Raw genomic sequence first — 19,952 nt, forward strand, 5'->3', positions numbered from 1 at the left:
CCCTCATCTGTAAAACTTAACAAAGACTGCATATGTAAAATGCCCAAATTCCCTCATCTGTAAAACTTAACAAAGACCACATATGTAAAATGCCCAAATTCCCTCATCTGTAAAACTTAACAAAGACCACATACATAAAATACTTACCACAATGTCTAGAACAGGAGCTTAATAAATGTTAGCTGCTATTATTAGTTATAGGTCATAGATGTATAGTCTAAAAATAAGTTATCATGAGTGTCATAATTTAAGAAACAAACACAATGCTAAGTTGTAGACAGCTGTAAATAACACAGAGACTTGGGAGGTGATCAGTCATCTACCTACGTGAGTACCGTATAAATGACAACTAGCTGTTCTGTTTCTGATGAGAAAAAGCAATAGCTGTAAAACTTGTGAGAAACAATGCAAAACATTATAAAAGAAGTGGTGTTAATTCACTGAACAAAAATTAGGGTAGGGAGAGGCTGACTGAGATGGCTAAAAAGCAGCCCCGAGCAAAGGATGAGGAGGTGAGCATGGTGCTCTCACCATGTGGACTGCACGACTGAATGACTGACAGCTCTTATCTACAACTCCTCTTCCTCTCCTTCTCATTTTCCACTTTTTCTAAGTATTTTTAAAAAGTATTCATTCTCTATGCACCTTAGAATTGATATAAAAATTTCCTCCTGTTTATGCTTAATTATGCTCTAATAATTGCCCTCTTATTTATACTGTTGGCTGGTTCTCCCTCAGTAGCTTTAAAAACTAGAGCTACAGGAGGAAAAGTAGGATACGTGAATTGTCTTAACAATTCTGACTCACAAGCTTGACTCACACCTGGGAAATGCCACATCAATCAGGCATAATAAACAAACAATCAGTGATATCAGGCAAACTATGAAACTATAAATAAAAATGCCAAATTCCTCAAAAATTACAGAATATCACAGCACTAAAAAAAAAGAAAAGACACCACATGTTTGGTGTCTAAGAAACATTTCCAAAAAGGAAAAAAACCAAAAAATTATCCCAACAAAGTTAAAAGTAACCCTTGCAAGAGTAGGCGACTGCTTTTAAACTATTTATTTATTTATTTTTTCCCCCAAAGCCCCAGTAGACAGTTGTATGTCATAGCTGCACATCCTTCTAGTTGCTGTATGTGGGACGCGGCCTCAGCATGGCCGGAGAAGTGGTGCGTCGGTGCGTGCCCGGGATCCGAACCTGGGCCGCCAGCAGCAGAGCACACGCACTTAACCGCTAAGCCATGGGGCCGGCCCAACGACTGCTTTTAAAGTAGCTTTGAATGACTGCGTAACGCCAACACTGAAAACTTACAAACAGAAAAGTGATTTTCTTGTTAAATTTGCAGATTCTAAATTCTCAAAATAATTGAATTGTTCATAAGATGAACGATTTCCTTTTAGGGTCTCAAGAAATAACAGATTTAAAAAAAAAATGCTCTGTCAACTCAATTATGATGGATCCTGCTATTTTCCTCACATCAATCAATCCTCTGAAACATTAGCTTATAAAAACAGGGTAAACTTCATTAATGTGATAATGACCATGAATTGAAATTGTTGTGGAAGACTGTGAAGTAACGGTCATTTTCTTTCAATCCTCTAGTTTCAATTAGTGATTAGAAAGGGAAAATGGTAGGGCTTTGGTATCATTTTGCTTGAAAAAATAAAGTGGAAAATGTTATCATAAAGAGGCATGATACTTTTTGGCAAGTCTGTCCATAAGTGGAGAAACGGATTAAAATACTCTTAAAAGGAAATGGGATAACACATTATCACTTTTCAAAATACAATTCAAACCTCTGTTTAAGGGAATCAAAATCAAGACAAATAGAGAAAACCTGTGGGGCTAAATGCTGCCACTTGTATATATTCCTACCTATTCTCTGTCTCCAGTTCATTCTTGCGCAGATTTGCATCATCTAGAAGGCTCTGCAGTAAGGCAATTTTTTCATTGTCTGAACCCTCTTGGTTAAGTTTTAACATCTTATTCTCATGCTGAAGGCGAATAAGTTTCTCCCTGAGTGAGCAAAGAAAAACTGATTATCTGGTACATTAATACAATATAGTTATCAAAATCCAGCCACACACAGTTACAGATTTAACACAAAGAACAGAAATGGAAACAAAGTATCTGCAAAAAACGTAGCTCCTGTTGTCACTGGCTAAGACATTATATTTTAAGTCTTAAGTAACTACTTTAGAATAAATAATCTGAAGATACAGAATCTTTAAATATCATGATTTGTAATGAAAGAGGTTTCAAAATCCGACTTTCTTTTTGATTTAAATATTTAAGCTATGAATCAATTTATATATTTGTTCTTTGGTTCTCATCAAAACACCATGATCTCTAATGCTATGCTCTTAAATTACCAATCATTTGGTGGAAAATGATAATATTCAATGAAGAATGCCTTCAAGATATGCAGTCCACCCAGTCCTACAGATATGTAAAATTGTATCCTCTAACAAGCCAGATTATCAGAGCCAAGTTATTGTTTTGGGCTCTTTGTGTTATGCCAAAAGCTTATAGAGACGGATGTTAAAAGCAACACACAACTTGCTACTACATTTACTGCAGGGATGATATAAATGACTATCAACTCATTTACAGAAATAACTGAAGATATACTTGTTGAAGATATAATTCATTCTTTACATAGGGTCATCTTTAGATGGCCCCTTGAAGATTACTATCCATACCAGACACTATGAAAAGCTCTGTTTCTCATGGAAAAAGAAAACAAAAACAAACTAATAAACACAGAAAACAGTCTGCTCTTATTTTGTAAACATCGTACATCTTATAAAGTACTTTTACTTTTGCTACTGAAAAGATGAGAGTCAAATCTGTGGTCCAACTCACGCAATTATATAGAACTTGATATATTTTGTGTATGGACAATGACGACTTTATCATATTTTTCAATTTCAATGTAATTAATTACATTACATTGTAATTAATTACAAAATTACATTACAATGTAAAACACACTCATAGGGAAAAAAAAGAATGAGAAGAAAATATAAACTCTTCATAACCCAATGGTACAAAATAATTACTGCTGAACTATAGCCTTCTAATTCTATGCATATGTACACACATGCAAACACTTTTAAAAATGGATCACACTGTACATGTTACATTGATTTCTGCTATTTACACTTAAATTTTCACAATCTTTTCATACCATTAAGTATTATACTTTATTTTAAATGACATGTTAAAATACATAGATGAATCATTATTTAATACCCAATTATTAGGCATTTATTGTTACCAATTATGAGCTTTAATGTGTTAATAATGATCAGCTTTGTGTATATCTTTGGTTATTTCCTTAAGATTAATTCCGAGAAAAGTAATTTTTGAGGCAAAAGATAAGCATTTTTTTTAGACAATATACACATTCTGCGAAACTGCTCAAAAGAAAAGTTGTACCGCTACAAGAAAAAAAAAATTTGTAATTACCTGTGGTGATGGATATTAACTAAACTTATTATGGTAATCGTTTCACAATATATACATATATCAAATCATTATATTGTACACCTAAAACTAATACAATGTTATGTCAATTATATCTCAATTTTTAAAAATTAATAATTAAAAAAAAGTTGTACCACTTTAATCTTTTACTCCTGGTTTATGAGGTTTCCAATTTCTCCACACCCTTAACCTCAGTGAAAATTATCACTTATAATAAACTTTTGCAAATCTGACAGGCAAATTTCATTATGTATTAAGAATATTACCCCAGTGTCTATGACATCCGTTGCAAATTTTTCATCCCTTTTACCATTTCATTTTCTTGATAGCTCTCTTCTGGACACAGAGTATATTTTAATTTGTACTGAGTCATACTCAAAAAGCCACTTTATTTGTTGAATCTTTATCCTTGTTCTTTTTCCTCTGTTTAAAAATCCAACTGCATTACCTATAATCTTCCTTAAAAATTGGTTTTTGGGGGGCTGGCCCGCTCTGCTGTGGCAGCCCGGGTTCGCCAGTTCGGATCCCGGGCGCCCACCAATGCACCACTTGTCAAGCCATGCTGTGGCGGCGTCCCATATAAAGTGGAGGAAGATGGGCGTGGATGTTAGCCCAGGGCCAGTCTTCCTCAGCAAAAGAGGAGGATTGGCAGATGTTAGCTCAGGGCCGATCTTCCTCACCCAAAAAAAAAAAAATTGTTTTTTTGGATATAACCATTTATTTATAAATATTCATTAGCAATAAGTGTTCATTCATTCAACAAATCTTATTGGTCCAATAATAAAGTACCACATGCAGATGGCAGAAAAGTAAAAGGTACACACGACGCTTCCAGAGTTGGTGTTGCTTTATGCTCATCTTTTTTATTTATTTATTTATTTTATTTTATTTTATTTTTTTTTGTGAGGGAGATCAGCTCTGAGCTAACATCTATGCTAATCCTCCTCTTTTTGCTGAGGAAGACTGGCTCTGAGCTAACATCTATTGCCAATCCTCCTCCTTTTTTTCCCCTAAAGCACCAGCAGACAGTTGTATGTCATAGTTGCACATCCTTCTAGTTGCTGTATGTGGGACGCAGCCTCAGCATGGCGGAAGAAGCGGTGCGTTGGTGCGCGCCCAGGATCCGAACCCGGGCTGCCAGTAGTGGAGCACGCGCACTTAACTGCTAAGCCACGGGGCCAGCCCCTGTCTGTCCTTCTTAAATAAATGCCAACAACAATATATTGTCTTCATTTATTCAACAAGTATTTGAATGCTTACTGTAACTTTCACAGTTTATACAACTCTTACACAACCTTTATTTTATTTAATACCCTCAAGGATGTTATGAAGAATCAAGGCCAGGGTCAATTTAAAAAGTGGGCAAATATACCCAAAGAAAGTGAAAGCAATCTTCAGGAGCAATCATTCTCCTTCTGCCGGACACTTGGTGCCTCTACCCCATCCCCCATACACACAATTTTTCATTCTTATACATAGAGCCAGGTATATATTGAAATAAGTGGAATTTTTAAACTACTATGACTAAATAAAAATGTAAGGTACTACTGAGGGAAGAGTAAGTGAGAGGGAGATATTTCCTCCTGTCTACTGCATTCTATCTTTCCCAGACCATTCCATGTAGTTAACAGACAAATCTTAGCGACTAATTATTTTGCAGGCTGATGGCTAAGCATAAGCTTTGTCTTTGGGCCAAGTGGTTTCATTGCTAAGTGTCTGTTAAGAATGCCCAAGCACAGATATACTAAGTTTGCTGTGTACGTGTGAAACACTGTCCTACCGAAGTCAAAAATCAAGTCTCTTGGGCCAGCTGAAGGAGCTTCTAACATGCTGAAAACATGGACACTTAATACTGAGTTCATGTTCAAAGTGTTAGTGCAGTGTGACTGTGAACTTCATGATCTCCTTACCTGATTTCAGGTGTAACAATCTCTGCTGCCAGACTATCTGAAGATTCTTGACTTCCCAGAGGCATTAACCCTATAAATATACAAACATGAATGCAAGCCTAAGAGAGAACACAACCATCTCCTTTAGTTTCTATATGAAACCCTACTTTGAGCATTAATTTTAACAGCTAAAATCTTTGTTTTAGTTGAGTAAAAGACCGTGTCAGAGTTGGCTTACATTATTATTATATCATTTGAACAATTTTTAAGTGTACAACTGAGCAACAGTAAGTACATTTACTATATTGCGGAACCATCACCACTCTCTGTCTCCAAAACTCATCACCCAAAACATAAATTCCATAACCATTAAGCAATAACTCCCCATTCCTTTCTCCCTTAGCCCTTTATTTATTTATTTATTTTCCCCCCAAAGCCCCAGTATATAGTTGTATGTCATAGCTGCACATCCTTCTAGTTGCTGTATGTGGGACGCAGCCTCAGCATGGCTGGAGAAGCAATGCGTCGGTGCGCGCCCGGGATCTGAACCCGGGCCGCCAGCAGCGGGAGCGTGTGCACTTAACCGCTAAGCCACGGGGCCGGCCCTCCCTTAGCCCTTTATAACCTTTATTCTACTTTCTGTCTGTCTCAATAAATTTGCCCATTCTAGACACCTCACATAAGTGGAATCATACCAATATTCGTCCTTTTGTGTATGGCTTACTTCACTTAATATTTTGAAAATTCATCTATATTGCAGCACTTATCAGAACTTCATTCTTTTTTATGGTCACATAATACTCCATTGTGTATATATACATTTTCTTTATCCATTCATCTGTCAATGGACACTTGGGTTGTTCCCATCTTTTGCTATTGTGAATAATGCTGCTATGAACACTGGTATACTAGTATCTGGTTGAGCCCTTGCTTTGAATTCGTTTGGGTATATACCCAGGAATGGAATTGCTCAATCATATGGTAATTTTATGTTTAACTTTTTGAAGAACCACCAAACTCTTCCACCGCATTTTACATTCCCATTAGCAAGGCAGAAGGGTTCCAATTTCTCCACATCCTCAACAACACTTATTTTTCTTTTTTGGCAATAGCGATCCTAATGGGTGTGAAGTGGTATCTCATTGTGGTTTTGATTTGCATTTCTCTAATGACTAAGGATATTGAGCATCTTTTCATGTGCTTATTGGCCATTTGTATATCCACTTTGGAGAAATGTCTATTCAAGTCATTTGTGAACTGAGTTGTTTTTTGTTGTTGAGGTGTAGATGTTCTTTATTTATTCTGGATATCAATCACTTATCAGACATATGATTTGCAAATATTTTCTCCCATTTTGTGAGTTGCCTTTTCACTCTGTTGATACTGTCGTTTGACATACAAAAGTTTTTAATTTTGATGAAGTCCAATTTATCTACTTTTTCTTTTGTTGTCTGTGTTTTTGGTATCAATTCCAAGGAATCATTACCAAATCCAATGTCATGACAATTTTCCTCTATGTTTTCTTCTAAAAGTTTTATAGTTTTAGCCTTTCCATTTAGGTCTTTGACCCATTTTGAGTTCATTTTTGTATATGGTGTAAGAGTTCAACTTCATGGTTTTGGATGTAGATATCCAGTTTTTCCCAGCACAATTTGTTGAAAAAATTGTCCTTTCCCCCATTGAATGGTGTTGACACTCTTGTTGAAAATCAGTTGACCCAATATATGAGGGTTTATTTCTGGGCTCTCTATTCTATTCCATTGGTCTATATATCTGTCCTTAATGCCTATACCACACTGTTTTGATTATTGTAACTTTATATGAAGTTTTGAAATTAGAAAGTGTGAGTCCTCCAACTTTTTTCTTCTTTTTCAAGATTGTTTTGGCTATTCGGAGTCCCTTGAGATTCACCATGGATTTTAGGATGGGTTTTTCTATTTCTGCAAAAAATGCCGTTGGTATTTTAATAAGGACTGCACTTAATATTGTAATCTTAACAATATTAAGTCTTAAATGAACATGGGATATCTTTCCATTTAGGTTTTCTTTAATTTCTTTTAGCAATGTTTTATAGTTTTCAGGGTACAAGACTTTTGCCTCCTCGGTTAAATTTATTCCCAAGTATTTTTTCTTTTCGATCCTATTGTAAAGGGAATTGTTTTCTTAATTTCCTTTTTGGATTGTTCATTCTTAGTGTATAGAAATATAACTGATTTATGTGGGTTGATTTTGTGTCCTGAAATTTTGCTGAATTCATTTTATTAGTTCTAACAGGGTTTTCTGTGGAATTTTTTAGAGTTTTTGACATACAAGATCATGTCATCTGCAAACGAGATAATTTTAGTTCTTTCTTTCCAATTTAGATTTTTTTTTGCTCTAATTGCTCTGGCTAGAACTTCCTGTACTATGTGGAATAGAAGTGTATAAGTAGCAGTAGTAGGTATCCTTGCCTTGTTCCTGATCTTAGAGGAAAAGCTTTCAGTTGTTCACCATTGAATATGATGTTAGCTGTGGCTTTTTCATATATGGCCTTTATCATGTTGTAGAAGTTCCCTTCCTAGTTCATTGAGTTTTTTATGATGAAAGGGTGTTGGGTTTTGTCAAATGCCTTTTCTGCATCGAGAAGAAGTGGTTTTTTTCCTTTCTTCTATTAATGTGATATATGTACTACACTGACCTCTATATCTATCCTTATGTGAGTTTCATGCTGCTCAATTACAGTAGCTTTAGAGTTAAGTGTTGAAATCAGGACATGTAAGCTCTCCAACCTTTTCCTTTTTGAAATTTTTTTTGGTTATACTGGCTTCTTTGTATTTTCATATAAATTGTAGGATCAGCTTGTTAATTCCTACAAAAAAGTCTGCTGAGAATTTGATTGGGATTGCATTGAATCTCTAGACCTATATGAAGAGAACTGCAATCTTAACTATAGTGAATTTTCCAATACCTGAACATGGAGTGACTCTCCATTTATTTAGATTTTTAATTTATCTTAGCAATGATTTATAGTTTTTAGTGTACAAGTCTTGCATTTCTTTGTTAAACTTATTCCTAAGCATTGTATTGTTTATGATCCCATTGTACTTCCATTTTCAGATTATTCACTGGTTGTACACAGAAATATAATTGGTTCTTGTACACTGATCTTACATCTTGAGACCTTGCTGAACTCATTTACTAAATCTATGATTTTTTATATCCTCCTTTTAAATATGGATGCCTTTTATTTCTTTTTCTTCCCTGATGGCACTGGTTAGAACCTCTGATATCACAGTGAATAGAAGTGGCAAGAGTTAACATCCTTGCCTCGTTCCTGATCTTAGGGGAAAAGCATTTAGTCTTTCATCATTAAGTATGAGGTTAGCTGTAGGTTTTTCATAGATGTCCTTTACTAGGTTGAGGAAGTTTCCTTCTTATTCCTAGTCTGCTGAGAGTGTTTATCATGAATGATGTCACCTACTTTTTTAACTTCATGATATAACATACACATCTCTCCATGTCAGGCATATATAAGACATATCTCATTTTTTTTTTTTAAGATTTTATTTATTTATTTTTTCCCCCCAAAGCCACAGTTGATAGTTGTATGTCATAGTTGCACATCCTTCTAGTTGCTGTATGTGGGACGCGGCCTCAGCATGGCCAGAGAAGCGGTGCGTCAGTGTGCGCCTGGGATCCGAACCCGGGCCGTCAGCAGCGGAGCGCTCGCACTTAACTGCTAAGCCACGGGGCCGGCCCCATACCTCATTTTTTTAATGGCCCTACAACATACAGTTAAATGAGAATGCCATTCCTGTACTGCTGAACTTTTAGGTTGTTTCTAAATTTCATTATTATAAATAATGCTTTAATTCATTAAGGTAAATTTTTAAAGCAAAATTGCCAGGTCCTGGGTATATACATAAAGAAGGTTAAAATATATAGGTACATAGGTAGCAAAGAAACAAATGTCGAAGTTTACATAAGATGTTCTCTCTTTTCTTGATGATACAGGAAAGGAGAGAGAGTTAAAGCATTAAGGTTCAGGCTAGATTCTTAAAATTTTGGAAAAACTCACATACAGTTGATTAGAGATATGTGAAAGGATTGCCAGGCAGCAATGAAGATTCAATTATGATTAGAAGTGATTTTTTGGGGGGAAGACAATCAAGAAAGATATATAATTTTCTCCAAAACCAAAATAAACAAGTGGGACTACATCAAACTAAAAAGCTTTTGCATGCCAAAGGAAACCATCAACAGAACGAAAAGGCAACCTACTAAATGGGAGAAGATATTTGCAAATCATATATCCGATAACAGGTTAATATCCAAAATATATGAGGAACTCATATAACTCAACAGCAAAAAAAAAAAAAAAAAAAAAATCTGATTAAAAAATAGGCAGAGGACCTGAATAGACATTTTTCCAAAGAAGACACACAAATGGCTTACAGGTACATGAAAAGATGCTCAACATCACTAATCATTAGAGAAATGGAAATCAAAACCACAGTGAGATATCGTTTCATTGCTAGAATTGTTATTATCAAAAAGATAAGAAATAACAAATGTTGGTGAGGATATAGAGAAAAGGGAATCCTTGTGCACTGCTGGTGGGAATGTAAACTGGTGAGCTACTATGGAAACCAGTATGGAGGTTCCTCGAAAAATTAAAAATAGAACTACCACATGATCTAGCAATTCTACTTCTGGTTATATATGCAAAGAACATGAAAAGACTACCTTGAAAAGATATATGCACCGTCATGTTCATTGAAGCACTATTCACAATAGCCAAGACATGGAAGCAACCTAAGTGTCCACCAATGGATGAACAGGTAAAGAAAATTTGGTATATATACACACACACACAATGAAACATTATTCAGCTATAAAAAAGAAGGAAATCTTCTTTGCAACAACATGATGGACCTTGAGGGCATTATGCTAAGTGAAATAAGTCAGACATAGAAAGCAAAATACTCACTTATACGTGGAATCTAAAACAACAACAACAAAACCCCAAAAAACACAAAACACGAAAAACAAAAAACCTCAAGCTCATCGAATACAGAGAACAGACTGGTGGTTGCCAGAGGTAGGGGGGGTAGGTGAAATGGGTGAAGGGGGTCAAAAGGTACAAACTTCCAATAATAAAATAAATAAGTCATGAGGATGTAATGTACAGCATGATGCCTATAGTTAATAATACTGTATTTTATATTTGCAAGTTGCCAAGAGAGTAGATCTTAAAAGTTCTCATCAGAAGAAAAAAAAATTTGTAATTATGTACGGTGACAGATGTTAACTAGACTTATTGTGGTGATCATTTTGCAATATATACAAATATCGAATCATTATGTTGTACACCTGAAACTAATATAATGTTACATATCAATTATATCTCAATAAAAAAAGAAACAAAAAGGAAGATATATAATTTTCTTTAGCTGGCCTTGGTAATTTGGAATAGAGAAAAAAACTTTAGGCTATCTGAATTACAGTTTGACAAGCTGGTCCAGAAATAGGTCAAGAGGGTTAAGGAAAGATGGTGGTGATGAGAAGGACATAGTTAAAATATTAGTTGATATGCAGGCTGGGTAAGCTGGAAAACGAGGCCAGAGTTTATCAATAGAAACACCAGAGTGGGGTTAAAGGTGAAATGAAGTAAATGAGCAGGTTTGGTAGAAGGAATGAGGAGGAGAAAAAGGAGATTGTAGTCAGAGGGAAAGAAAATTCGAGTTTCAGGTAACTGAAAAGCCAAGGGCTGGTTACTCGAGTGGGCGTGAACAAACTGTGGAGCCCTCCTAGCCACCAGTCAGGCTCCCACATCCCCCAGCACGATGACGAAAGAGCAGGAGAGGGTAAACCTGGAGCTGAGTGCTGCTCCTTTTCTGTGACAAGAGCGGTTTTCTACTTTGGATAAAAGTCCCTAATGGATTGATACCCACCCCACACCTCAGCTGGAAAAAAAATCACTGATTTACAAAGTTTAATATACTTTTAAAGTGGTGATGAGAAACTTTCCAGGTTTATTATTAACAGAGCTTATTTAACAAATTGTCATGCTTTTGATCTAATAAAACTCAAATATTTAAATATAATTAAAATATAAAGTAGGCAAGCAAATCTGGTCTCATAACTATAGCCTATTTGCCATAAAATCTGGGTAACAGTTTAAAATTTGTATCAATTTCATGGCCTCTTCACCAATTTTTCATTTTCATCTATTGGTGCAATCATCTTAAAATGAATCTAATATTTTTACTGATACTATTAGAAATAAATAATCTTGCTTGGGCTCCTGAAATGCTTTTACCTTGAGTTGTGAGCTGCCCTTCTTGGGCCTGTACACAGCGAAGCTCTTCAATGGTTTCCTTCAGAGAATCCCTCTCTGTTCTTAACCTCTGGAGGGACATTAAAAACAAGGAAAGTTAGCTTTAAGATTTATGAGTTTATTCATCAGTGGTCTTTGCCTTACCTAAGAGAATGATAAAGAGTAGGGAACATGGACATGTTTTACCTTTTGATCTATTTCTATAGAAAGATCATAGAAGAAAAAGATTACAACAATTTTTTTCCATTTAACAATACTGAACATGTATTATGTGCAAGGCAATATGCTATCCACAGTTAAACATAAGAAACAAAACTGTCTACTCCATCCTTAACAATAAGTACCTTATTACGTAAATAACATTCTTTTTATTAAACATAAAAGATCAAAGATTTTAAATATTCATAAATCATGACAAAGTAAAAATACTTTTAAAAGATTCAAAGTATGCTAAACAAAAAGAATTGTGTCCTCTGTATTAATCATACAGAAAACAGAAAAGTTACATAAATTCACAGAAAGTCACGAGCAGAACAATGTAAATGAGGCAACAGTAGTAGAAAAGATAAATACATACAAAAGAAATTAGAATGGAAGTAAAAACATTCTTTTAATCTTTTATTTTAGATCTATTTCTGCAGCACAAATGTAAATCTTCTGTAATTTAAAAATAAACAATCTTTAATTTTTGAATTTATAAAGAGAAGGAATTAATGTAGTCAAAACATGAATTAAATATCATTCTTATTTTTAGCAGTGCTCAAAACCAAATGCCTAATATATACTCACATCTTTTTCTTTTTGAAGACTGTCAACTTTTTCTTTTAGTCGCTTATATTCAAAATCTAATTTATCTGCTTTTTTTGATTCTTCAGATAATCTATTTTGCAGTTCTACTACCTGATACAGAAAGGTATCATTAATTTTTGTAATTTGAAATGTTAGAAGTTATCATTATTTTCTTCTACAGAGCTATGAAAACTTCCCCTTCATCAAATACTCAAAAAATATACATGATACAGCAGCCTAACCCAAAGAGAGAATTAGGAACAAAACTCTGCCCAGATACTATGGGTTTTGAAACCAGATCATCCAGAGTAACAGTGTTCAAAATTATAAAAGAACCTACAGGATTTCCATTTCCTGTAATACAAATAACTGCATAATCTGAAACCCTTTTAGCATAAAACAAAAGAAATGCCAGGGGAAAAAAATCTAATTGCATAGTCAAGCTTACAAGAAAGTAAGGGAAATCCTCAGGGGCTAAAACTGGAGCGGGAAGTTTGGGTGGAGGCTATGGGTACATTGAGGCGCCAATTGCAAATACCAGGAACGTAGAGCTTTGAATTTAACGAGAGACAGGTGGTAAACTTCCATGGCCTCTAAAAGGTAGTGAGTCAGCAACCAGGTGGGTTAGGGGAAAAAAAATCCGTCAGCTGGAAAAAAAATCAATAGGGAATTTGTTTTAAAGTAAGTGCTCTGGGTTTAAAAAAGTGTAACTTGAAAATCTGTAGCGATGGCCTGCTAATACATGAATTTGTGTTTGACTTTTTACCACATGACTTGTCTGGCAAATCCTAAGACAAGCAATTAATTTAAAGTAGTCCTGGTTGGTAATGCTGTGGAAAATCTGCATAAGCAAAAAACACACTGTCTGGAGGAGGAACACAACCTCAACACAGGCCCCCCAGTATTTCCAAAGATAAAGATGAGCCAAATGAAAGAGCAAAATCTAAAATTACAAAAGCCATAAAGAAATAAGCCACTATGAACAATAGTCAGCAGAAAAACATTAACAGCAATAACAACAAAATAGTAGAATAAGACCTCCAAGGATTTCAGATTGGAATGATCAGGTATCAAACACTAGGTTTAATACTTAAAGAAAATAAAGAAGAAAATCTAAATTATGAAAGGAGTAAGAGACCACCAAAAAGAATCAGACAGGTTTGATAGAGCGCCCAAAGAGAACCTGTAGGAAGAAAAACATTATTGTTAAAAAATAAAATATATTAAGCTCCAGATCAGAAACAGGTAGAGAGAATTATTATATTATGTAATTTCACTATAATATTTCTAGATGGAGATTTCTTTTTACTTATTTTATTTGTAATTCAATGTTAACACTAACTCTGATGTCCTTTATTGGTTCTGAAAAACGTTCAGCCATCCTTTCCTTCAAATAATGTCTTCCTACAATTCTTTCTGTTCTCTCCTCTGGAACTCTAATTAGATCATTTCTCATTTTAATTTAATACCTTTTCATCTCATTTATATTTTCTTTGGGCTACATTTATTTTGGATAATTTCTCAGTCCGTATTCAAGTTTACTAATTCTTTCAACTTTGTTGTCTGTTGAAAAATTCCATAATAAAATGTTGGGAAAAAAATGTACCCACCAAAAAAAACCCTGCCATTCAGAGTGTACAGGGCTGTTCCACTAAAACTTCTCCAGCTCATTTTACTAAGCTAGTATAATTTTGATGCCAAAATCAGATAAGGAAAGTATGAGATAGAAAACTTCAAGTGAATCATAGAGGCAAAATACTCTAAGTAAAAAGAACAAAGCAAATCTAACAAGGCAAAAACAACAAATAAATCCACTGTAACCAAATGAAGTTTATCTCAGGAATGCAAGGATGTTGTTTAAGCATAGAAAATCCATTAATATAATTCACCACCTTAATAGAAAGGAGAAGCAGCATAGGAGTCTCTCAACAGGTGTAGGGAAAGTAGTTGATTAAATTCAACATCGCTTTAAGATAGACACCCTAAGCAAATTAGGAATACAATGGAATTTCTTTATCCTAATAAGAGGTAGCTACAAAAACCTAGAGGAATCCTTAAAATACACTGGTAAAAATTTTAAAGCATTCTGTATGAAATCAACGAGAAATGGTTGCCTACTATTATAGCTTCTATTCAAAGTTGTATTAAAGGTTAGAATGCTGATTAAGAAGAAAACAAGGGTATAGAGTATAAAGAAAAAGGAAACTGCTTTTATTTGTACACCGTATGACTTCTGACAAGAGATCCTACAGACATTATTAGAAGCAATATGAGAATTTGTCAAGGTTGCAAAATCAATGTAAAAAAATCAATTTCATGGGGCTGGCCCGGTGGCGCAAACGGTTAAGCGCGCGCTCCGCTGCGGCGGCCCGGGGTTCGCTGGTTCGGATCCCGGGCGCGCACTGACGCACTGCTTGGCAAGCCATGCTGTGGCGGCGTCCCATATAAAGTGGAGGAAGATGGGCATGGATGTTAGCCCAGGGCCAGTCTTCCTCAGCAAAAAAAAAGAGGAGGATTGGCGGATGTTAGCACAGGGCTGATCTCCTCACAAAAAAAAAAAAAAAAAAAAAAAAAAAAATCAATTTCAATCATATAAATGAGCAACGAACTGAAAACGGAAAATGGTATCCTTTCTTTTTCTAATTGCATTACAAAAACCAAATAGATAAAGTACCTAAAAATAAATATAACAAAATATGTGTGCGATATTTAGAAAAAAAATTATAAAACTTAATTGAAAGACACCAAAGACCTAAACAAATGGAAGGATATTATATTCACTGACAGGAACATTCATTGTCATAAAGATGTCAATTCTCCCCAAATTAATCAACAAATTCAATGTAATTCCAATTCCCAAAAGTTCTGGGTATAAAGGTTTAAGAACAGACAATTTTGAAATAGAACAAGGTGCGGGTGTCTGCACTACCAAATATCAAAATCACTAAAAATCTATAAATAGTAAGACAGTAGGGTATTGGTGTAAAAATAGAAAAACAGACCAAAGAAACAGAAGAGAGTGCCCAGAAGCAAACCAACACATAACACAGAAACTTCAGATATGAGGTAGAACTGCAGGTCACCGTGGAAGAGACTACTAAATAAACGCTGCCAGGCTGACTGGCTGCCCACAGACAAAGGTATCAAACGGATCCCTAACCTCACACCTACACAGAAACCAGTTCCATGTGGACTGAAGACCTAAATGTTCAAAGCAAGCTTTAAATCTTTATTAGGAAAATAGAGACTAGTCCTACATCTTTATGTAGGAAATGACTTCTTAAACCAGATATAAAAAGCACAAATCATAAAGAAAAAGATACTTAAAGTTCATTACATTAAAATTATCAATCTCAAAAAAAATAAAAGGACAGGTCACAGATTGGTGGGAAATAATTGCAACATGTCTAAGTGACAAAAGATTAATATAAAGAATATATAAAAAACTTTCAGAAATCAATAATAATAATAATCCAATTTTAAAAATGAATAAAAGATAAAAACAGGCAATTCACAAAAAAAAGTGATCAGTAAATATATCTGTAATTAGGGTAGTGCAAAGTATAATCATAATGAGACACCATTTCATGTCCACCCAATTGGCAAAATTGCAGGTCTGGCAGTGTTATGTGGTGGTGATGATGTAGAGCATCAGGAACTCACACAAACTTCTTCTTGGTAACACAATCACTCTGGAGGACAATTTGGCCGTATCTAATTAAATGAAGATACTCTAAGGAAGAAATTCCATATAGGTGTAAAACTTTCAGATGTGTGTAGAAGAAGTTATGTCCAATTCTATTCATAGTAGCATTTCTTGAAATATAAAAAAAGTTGAGGGGCCAGCCTAATGGCGTAGTGGTTGAGTTCACACGCTCTGCTTCTGGTGGCCTGGGGTTTGCAGGTTTGGATACGGGCACAGACCTACACACCACTCACCAAGCCACACTGTGGCAGGCATCCCATGTATAAAGTAGAGGAAGATGGGAACGGATGTTAGTCCAGGGCCAATCTTCCTCAGCAAAAAAGAGGAGGATTGGTAACAGGTGTTGGCTTGAGGGTAATCTTCCTCACACACACACAAAAAAAATTGAAAAAAAAAAAAAAAGTTGAAACATCCTATATGCCCTTCAACTGAGAAATGGATAAACTGTGGTATAGTCACTCAACAGTAAACTATACAGCAGTACAAATGAATGGAATAAGCTATACTGATCAACATACACAAATCTCACAAATATACTGAGCATAAGTGAATTGCAGAAGAGCCCTTTCACTATATCATTTATATAGTTTTGAAACATATCAAAAAATAAATTTTATATATATATTTCTGAATAAATATATACAGGCAGCTAAAGAATAAAGATGCATGAGAATGAAAATCACAAAACAGCAGAGTGGTTACTGTAATGAAGAGGGGAATAGTATGTTTTATTTTTTAAGCATGGATATCTATTGTATTATTCTTTTACTTTTGTGTAGTTCTTAAGTATTACATAATAAATTAAAAAATAAAAAACAATAAAAGGATCTGCTATAGAGACCAATCGATAACCTCTGGATAAGAACTAAGTTTCATAGGTAAAAAATAGAATACCGTGAAAACAAAACTCAGTAGATTTTTGGTAAGCCATAGTGATATAATGGAGAGCTTGCTTAAAAATGTTATTTAGAAACTTTGTTACTATTTTACCTGTCGCTTATATGTCTCAAGTTGACTTCGAGCTGCATTGGCTTTTCTTAGCTCTTCCTCTAGACTGACAGTGTTCTGCATATACATAGTATTCTTCTCTTCTAAGAGTTTAACCTGCCGCCTCAAATCACCAAGATCTTCTAGCTTCTTTTTATATGATTCCACTTGGCCTTCGAGTTTAGAAACTTTATCAGAAGAATGTCTAGAATGAGATGGGAAATCAGAAATCAGGAAGACATCCACAGTTGTAAAGCTCTTTAAGATAGTGCTAAACCAAGAGGAATTGCCAGGAAATAACATGTTCTAATGAAATTATAAGACCAAAGGTGATTCTAGGTTAAATTTTTGCTCAGGTTAAAAAATACGACCAAAATTATAGCAAAATTTGTAATAGGCAATATTATATACTTTAAGGAGAGCAAGTAGGTAGGGTAGCCAGCAGAGTCACATGTGGCATAAAAGCAAAATGAATTGTGCAGTGTTCAAGTGATTTGGCAATTTGAATGTTATTAGTGACCACAGGAACAACTGTTTCAGTGGAGCAGTGGGGGCAGGTGGTAGCAAATTTTAGGGGGTTAAAGAGAGAATGTAAATTTTACCTTGTGTAATCTAATTTGTTCTGGAGGGAAGGAGAGAGTAGTAAGTCTCTCTCTTAATCTAAGATGAGAGAGACCTAAACAAATATATGCTAAGGAGGGAGATTCAAAATGTGAAGAGAAATGATAACTGATATAACACAGTCTCTGTGTAGGCAAGAAGGCTAGAGACCCAGAGCACTGAAGAAGGAATTAGTACTGAATAGGAGGAAGAATAACAAGTCTACGGTCTAGAAGCAAAAAAGAAAAGATGGGTGAGAATGCAGGGAAGTTTGGAGGTGCAGATACAGGATGTGGAGAGGTCCACAGCACCTCTTTCCTCTGTGCAGCGGGAGACAATGTCTTCTACTGAGACTAAGGCATGGGAGAGGGGTTGTGGGTGGGCATTCAGGTGAGAAGAGTTATGAAAATGTGTAACAGCTACGAGAGAAACAGGAGATGGAGCTACCTATTAACGAGCAAAAGAATGGTGGATCAGTGGTAAGAATGCAGTGAAGAGTCAAGATTATTAATCTGTGGTAGGACAAAACTACATCACTACGTGATTCTTCTCTATTCATTCTCAGCATTCAAAGCGGAGAAGTGTAAAAGACGGCTGAAATGATCCAACAGAGGACAGATTACACAAGAAATGGAGTAGTGGGAAAATGAGGTGGCAGGGAGTGAGGCGCCTAGTGAGAGAATAGTTGAGGCGAAGATAAAAAGTTCCAGCAAGGAAATGAAGGCTTTTGGGGTGTGACAGTATTGGAGAAAAAGGAAGACCAAGTGACTAGAGGACTCAAAACTAAAGATCAGGAGTAGTAATAAGAAAAGCTCCAGAGCTATACAAGTATGAAGTGACGGTCAGAGATTAACTTCTATTTAACAAACATTTATATAGCAATTATTTGCCAGATACTGTTCCCAGTGTTTACAAATATAACCTCACTTAATTCCACATATAAATCTGAGAATAGGTGTGTGTATTATTTCCATTTTACAGATGAGAAAATGGTTACATGGAAGTTAAATACATGGTAGCACTGGGATCTGAACCCAGGTGGTCTGGCTCTCACACACTCTGCTATGCTCAGAGATCCTTGAGTTTGTCACACTGGCAGAAGAATTGTTTTGGGTGATGACAGGTCTGAGATTCTACAGAGAGGCGAAGATTGTTTACCTAAGAACATCTATTTCATCTTTTAGAGACTGAGCTTCATCTGCCAAAGTGGTTAGTTCATCGTTCTGTTGCCGAAGTTCAGAGATTTCCTTTTCCAACTCTTCACAGCGTATTCGATAATCATCTTTGGCTGCTTCTAGTCTGTAACCAAACAAAAAAGATCAAGAAAGCACTATTTACTGTCTAATCATTCTCCTTAGAACAGTAAAAGAAAAAAAAACATGAGAATAAACCCCTCTTGAATTTGTCTCCTACTTTTGTGACCATAAGCTATAGTTCAAGTTTTAACTATCCTGAAAATGGAGTCCGCTGTTCCAGGCTTGTAGAAAGATAACAACTGATTACCAGTCCACTACTCAGAAAGTTAGACATCAAGCAATATTTTCCTAAAATACAGCAGATATAATTCATTTAAAGTTTTATTTTTGATTATGAAATCAATATATATTCCTTGTTGAAAATTTACAAAATACAGAAAAGCAAAGATAAAAATCCTGTATTAATCTAGATAGATAACTACTGTTAATATTTTTGGAGTATTTCCTCCAGTCTGATTTCTATTCATAGATCTTTTTCCCTCAAAATATGTATAATACTGTTCCTACTTTCTATTTAATTTGTTTTGCTTAACATACATCCTTCCTTTTGATTTACAAGATTACTTGTCTCTCATGTCACAAATACTTGTCGTTACTTACTTTCTTTTTTATTTATTTTTTCCCCCAAAGCCCCCGTAGATAGTTGTCTGTCATAGTTGCACAGCCTTCTAGTTGCTGTATGTGGGACGCGGCCCCAGCATGGCCGGAGAAGCGGTGTGCCGGTGCGCGCCAGTAGTGGAGCACGCGCACTTAACCGCTAAGCCACAGGGCCGGCCCCGTTACTTAGTTTTAATTTTATTTATGTATTTAATGTACAGAAGTTAATTTTTATGTAATAATCTTACACTTTATAGTTTCCACTTTTAGTGTATGATTAAAAACTTTTTTCTTTTAATCCTATATTTTCT

At 35.2% G+C, this 19,952-nt stretch overlaps 1 protein-coding gene across 3 annotated transcripts in view; it reads right to left on the reverse strand.

The window, feature by feature from the left end:
- LOC131402968 (protein Hook homolog 3) overlaps positions 1 to 19,952 on the reverse strand; it is a 99,107-nt gene that overhangs the window by 18,796 nt on the left and 60,359 nt on the right. For all 3 annotated transcript variants that reach the window (XM_058537416.1, XM_058537414.1, XM_058537415.1), the window contains 6 exons: positions 18,947 to 19,087; positions 17,192 to 17,393; positions 12,496 to 12,606; positions 11,689 to 11,776; positions 5,409 to 5,478; positions 1,885 to 2,025 (listed from right to left, as the gene is read on the reverse strand). In XM_058537416.1, the coding sequence (XP_058393399.1) occupies positions 1,885 to 2,025; positions 5,409 to 5,478; positions 11,689 to 11,776; positions 12,496 to 12,606; positions 17,192 to 17,393; positions 18,947 to 19,087 (753 nt within the window). The remainder of the gene's footprint in view (positions 1 to 1,884; positions 2,026 to 5,408; positions 5,479 to 11,688; positions 11,777 to 12,495; positions 12,607 to 17,191; positions 17,394 to 18,946; positions 19,088 to 19,952) is intronic.

This window comes from Diceros bicornis, unplaced genomic scaffold, assembly GCF_020826845.1.
Source record: "Diceros bicornis minor isolate mBicDic1 unplaced genomic scaffold, mDicBic1.mat.cur scaffold_408_ctg1, whole genome shotgun sequence".
NCBI lineage: Eukaryota > Metazoa > Chordata > Mammalia > Perissodactyla > Rhinocerotidae > Diceros > Diceros bicornis.